The sequence below is a fragment of the Lactuca serriola genome, chromosome 9 (assembly GCF_051521515.1).
Source record: "Lactuca serriola cultivar US96UC23 chromosome 9, Lser_US96UC23_V15, whole genome shotgun sequence".
Taxonomy (NCBI): domain Eukaryota; kingdom Viridiplantae; phylum Streptophyta; class Magnoliopsida; order Asterales; family Asteraceae; genus Lactuca; species Lactuca serriola.
The window spans coordinates 173,664,695-173,670,114 of record NC_136416.1 but is presented as its reverse complement, the minus strand read 5'-3'; the positions used below and the strand labels follow the sequence as shown (position 1 = coordinate 173,670,114).

Sequence of the window (5,420 nt, the reverse complement as noted above, 5' to 3'; positions counted from 1 at the left end):
TAGAAAATATGGATTCTCATGTAGAGCGAGTACTTTCCAAATACATTTTCATTTTTTTACTGCAGTTAGCTCTATTTGTCAATCAATGGTTTTAATTTTAATTGTTATGTAGGCTAGGGAGTTTCTGTATAATTATATGCGATACCACCTTCTAAAATTTCATATATGGTTAGTTATTTATCTTTCCAACATCATATTTTTAGTTCAATGATCGTTGATATTTTTCTTTCTTTGCATCAAACAAGTTGACAATCCCTTTCTTATCATTTGACATTACTTTAACATGCCATTATGATGTAATTTCATGTAGTAGAAGAGTACCATGCTCTTGAAATAGTTTAAGTTCAAGTCTCTGGTAGTGATGGAAAAAACTCAGTACTTTTTGTGTTTGTTTTTTAGTGATGACATAGGATAGATGATAGAGCTGCTATACTTGATGCTGGGACAATACCTCTATAATAGAATCATGGATGTTATTTCTTTAACTCTTATGCAAGTGTTATGTAGTGAAAATTTCCAAAGCAACTTTTTTTTGTCACATACATGCTATTTCTTTGATATTTTTATTATCTATGTCTATTATGGTTGGTTTACAATAATTCTTATTTATATGTACATTACTTGAGCTTCTTGTTGAATGCAACAAAGATATGACTCTAAAAGTTGTTATGGAAATGTTACCTAGTTTTTAGATTTTGAAAAAAATATAAAAAATAATAATAAAAGGACCTGGTTGCATAATACAAACATGGCTATATAGTCAAACAAGATTAGACTTAATGCTGCAAGTTAGAACTTGGTTGCATACATCAAAACCAAGGTATATAATGGTACAGAAGAGGTTGGACTTGGAAGACAAAACCCAGTTTTATGAGCTAGAACTGGGCTCTAATCTCCTTAAATGTCTCGATTTTTTATTAGAAACCGTGTTCTTTTAAGCCTGAAAGGACCCGGTTTTAGAATCGGGTTTATCATTGATTTAACCGGGTTCTATGTGCCCTTTTTATAGTAGTGTGGATTTCTTACTAAAGTTTATGTCTTCATTAATTCCAAACCATTATTACAAACCATTATTACGTAATTACGAAAAGACAAAATTGTAAAAATGGTCCCTATGGTATGCATTTTTTGGGGTTTTAGTCCAAACCCCGACTTTTTTGGTTTCGTCGTCCTTTTGAGCTAGTTTCATTACGGATTTGGTCCCTTGGTAAACTGAAATGACTTTAATACCCTTGGGTATTTATTTTTTATTTCTAAATTCATTTTTTAAAAGTTTTAATAATTATTTATTCATTTTAATAATTAAAAAATGAAAGCCTATCTCCCTCTCTCTCTCTCTTCGTTGCTTTTCATCATAAACCACCCACCCCTATTTTCCTATTTAAAATCCGTCACCTGCAACTTTTCTTCATCATCACCAAGACGACAACTTCACCATAACACAAGCACCAACTATTTTCATAAAATAGATGGTGGGTTTAACCAGGATAACATGGAGCTCCAAGGAAGATTTCATGGACTTTGAATCCGTGTGTTTCAAAAGGAGGTCACAGATCGAGAAGGCAGTTGAACCCCCACAGGGTCCTATCAAAACCATCATCCCCTAACCCCATCATTTAAATCCCCTTTTGATTAATGCATCCCTCTTTTTTGTTCATCTATTTTTGTATCCAATCTCTCTTCATCTCGATTCAGTGATTTAATGAGTCTGATGGATGCTTATGGTGTAGGTGGTGCATTTGTATCTTTGTTGCAAGTAATAATGGGGAATTCAATGATGAAAAAAGAAAATGACGTGACGGATTACTCAGTAAAGCTACAACCCATGAACTTAACCTATGGTTGATGTCCACCAAGTGTTTGATCTTTTGTCTGAATGATATTTCCATGTTGTAAACGATCATTCAGGTTTGTTTGGAAATGGAACCCATAACTAATGGATACACATAAATCATGTATTGCAGGCTTCGATTCTTCCAAGAAATGTATTTCTGAAACAGACACACACAAACACACACCTGCAAATCCTTTTTTTATTGTTGAACATAAGGTATAACCCTCAAAATGCATCGAAGTGTTGAAGATCTGATTTTGTGTGTATGTGTGTGTAATCTTAACGAGAGGCAGCAAAATAGAGAGAATGGTGATGATAGTGGAAATCCCTAGTGGTGTAGAGACCTTTAAGCTTGCATCAATGGTGCAAGTTACATTGATGGAAATCCTGTGCTTGCCACCATCTTTGGATAAAAAACTGGAGCTAGAGAGGACGAGATTGGAGCACTGATGAGGTTTTACAACAGGAACGATTCTACAAGATGAAGATCGGACCTGAGTTTTTGATGAACACAATGAATATCAAATCTGAGTTTGTTCTTGAAATGGAGGTTGAAGATAGAAGAGCACAAGAACCAAGAACATGAGATTGTTTTTCAATTCCAAATAGAAGCATATCATCTAGTGTGTGTATATGTGTGTATGTGAAATTGTATGGATATTCTTGAGGAAGAAGACGATAAGGAGAGACAGAGAGAGAGAGAGAGAGAGAGAGAGGGTGGGTCCTCTAAAATAAATAAATAAGTATTAAATTTTAAAAAAAAATGAAAGAAAAATGAAAAATAAATACCCCAAGGGTATTATAGTCATTTCAATTTTCGGACGGACTATTTGCAAATACAAACTACTCCAAAAGGACCACGAACCCCAAAAAATCGTGGTTTGGACCAAAACCTCAAAAAAATACATACCATAGGGACCATTTTTGCAGTTTTGTCTTACGAAAAAAAAAATATCAAAAACACGTTTTTTATATATATTTTAATATGCATTTTTCAGAAGTCCCTTGCGAGTAACTTTAATGCATTACTTTTGTAAAATTCACTTCCCAACATTATTATATCTACTTATAGATTCGGTACAAGTCCTTTTTGCGTAAATTTCAATCTTTTTACATGTTCTTGCTACCAAATCATCTGCCTTTTCGATTTTTATGTGGATATTGTTAGCCTCAAAGTCTGCAAGGAAGGTTCACATTTATATTTTATACCATAGTTTATAAAAAAAAAGTTATTTCTTTATGTAAAATAAAATGATAGATCAAAGACCTTTCTTGCATATACAATTGAAGTTATTAGCAGAAGAAATGGAGGTTATCATCAAAGGTTTAGAAAAAGTAAAACATGAACTAGATGCATCTGCAAATGATGGACCCATTTTGAAGTTCAAGTAAATTTCCTTAATTTTTTAATTAATTTATTTACTTTTTGTAATATGACAGTTTGATGCCAACATTTTTTTGGTTAGGTTGATTCGGTTTCATTTTTTCATCATTTTCTTTTGAATTTAACTCGTGTTTGACATTTGGTCTTGCTTGTTGACGTGTAGGTAGTGTATTGCTTTTGCAATGTGAAATAGTGTTTTTTACAAATAATTTTTTTACATACATAACAATTTATGTTTAATACAGTCGTATAATCCTACATTTTTAAACAAAATTTTATGTATAAAGAAAAATTGTTATGCACGAATCAGATCTCTTAAGTAGAACAAAATATGGTTCACTCCTTAAACCTAATCCACTCCTTATACAATATGGTTCACCAACCGTATTATATTATCATATTGTATTTCCCTTTTTTCTGGTAGTGAGTTAAGTTGTGGTTGATTTTTTTTTTCTTCTGAAGATGAAAACTGGTAGAACCGTAGAAGATAAGAATTTTTTGTTATTGAACATTTTTGTTGTTACGATTAATATTTAAGCCCATTACTTTTGACCTAGCCCAAGGAAGTGTATATTTGAACATTTTATTGGGCCACAAACTATGTAGAACCAAATCATTTATCCACCGATGACCATACCTCCATACCCATATCTATTTCACACATCTTTTTTGCTTCACCTTATAAAAACACCTTTTCTTTAAAGTTTGTGTTACACTTTGTACACTTGCGTCTTACTTCACTACTTTACCACACTCCTATCTACCTTACGTACAAAGCCTTTTTGACTTGGATCAAAAATGGTAAATGTCAACCTCACCCCCTCCTTCATGTATTTACCATGACAACTAAATCAGGTGTCGGTGGGGGGACTTACCATATTCATACCTTTAAGTCTCTTTCTAGCCAATACAATATCTTATCGTTAAGTTTATATATATTTTCCGCGTGTAAAAAGTGTAATCCTGTGGTCTTTTAATAGTGACCATAACTCATCACACTCTGCCACATAACTCCATTTTGACTCCAGTTTTCTCTGAGCTCATGGCGTCTCAGATATCACTCTGGTTTTTAGTGGCCTTGTTCATCACTTTCATATGTTCTTCACAAGCTGCCACCTTGGAAGTTGGTGAGGATGACGGATGGACGTTAAACCCTGCAGAAAGCTACGCTGCATGGGCTGGAAGATTGAGGTTTATGGTTAATGACACCCTACGTACGTCTCTTTTTCTTGTTCGACTTCATTTTTATTGTCTTGATTTCGGTTTTTTGATGTGTTTTTGACTGTTTGTAGATTTCAAGTATGATGATGCGACGGATTCCGTTTTGGTGGTTGATAAAGATGATTACGATAGCTGCAATGTTGATGATCCCATTGAGAAGCTCGATGGTGGTGATACGAATTACAGACTTGAACATGGGGGACCTAATTACTTCATTACTGGTAATAAATCCAACTGTGAACAAGGTCAGAAGGTTGATGTGGTAGTTTTGCATATTAGAACCCAATCGCCACCTTCACCTCCGCCTGCTCCAGCACCTCTTCCACCGGCTCCGGCATCTCCTGTTACACCCCCACCAACTGCAACTCCTGTTTTGACTCCGCCTGCTTCTGCTCCTACCGGAGGAAGCTCAGCCACTCCAGTTGCAAGTAATCCGGCGGACTTGAATCCACCACCACCAACACCAGCACCATCCGCAACACCATCGTCGGCAACAGCGGTTGTTTCCGGTACCATAACTGCATCACTTGTGACGATGATCATTGCTTTGTGTTTGATTAATTGATGATTTTTAATTTAACATAAGATTTGAAGGGTTTCATGATTGTGTTTAAATCTTGATGGTTTTGTTGATCAATTTCTTTGTATTGTTTATTTTAAGTTGTATTGTTTATTTTTCTTTTAGTTGATGTTCAGTTGTTGAGTGTTCATCAACCGATGTTTTACATTAATGTGCAATAAAGTTGGGTGGTTTAATCTTTTTATTTTTTTTCATTTTCATATAAATTCTCCTGTTTCACTTTATTATTTGTTCTCATTTGATAATAAAAATAAAAAAATGTATATATTTATAATGGTGATACATGTTTACATTATGTTTATATTAAACACTACAAGATTTTGTATTCTGGTTTTGGTCTTTAACTTAAGAACACTATATATAAGTTAAAACAAGGTTGATTTACATGTATCGTTTGTATG

General features: G+C 33.9%; 1 protein-coding gene across 1 annotated transcript; it reads left to right on the top strand.

Moving 5' to 3' along the window:
• The first annotated feature begins 4,198 nt into the window (after nucleotides 1-4,198).
• On the top strand, nucleotides 4,199-5,203 carry LOC145072140 (early nodulin-like protein 13). Its single transcript, XM_079018525.1, has 2 exons — nucleotides 4,199-4,432; nucleotides 4,511-5,203. The coding sequence occupies exons 1-2, from the start codon at nucleotides 4,261-4,263 to the stop codon at nucleotides 5,002-5,004; spliced, it is 666 nt and encodes a 221-aa protein (XP_078874651.1). The 5' UTR covers nucleotides 4,199-4,260; the 3' UTR covers nucleotides 5,005-5,203.
• The last annotated feature ends 217 nt before the right edge of the window (nucleotides 5,204-5,420 follow it).

Excerpts from the sequence above, each read along its gene's own strand:
- LOC145072140 (XM_079018525.1), top strand. The coding sequence starts at position 4,261 with ATGGCGTCTCAGATATCACTCTGGTTTTTAGTGGCCTTGTTCATCACT. Across the intron at positions 4,433-4,510 it reads TATGGTTAATGACACCCTAC|ATTTCAAGTATGATGATGCG; the intron begins GTACGTCTCTTT and ends GACTGTTTGTAG.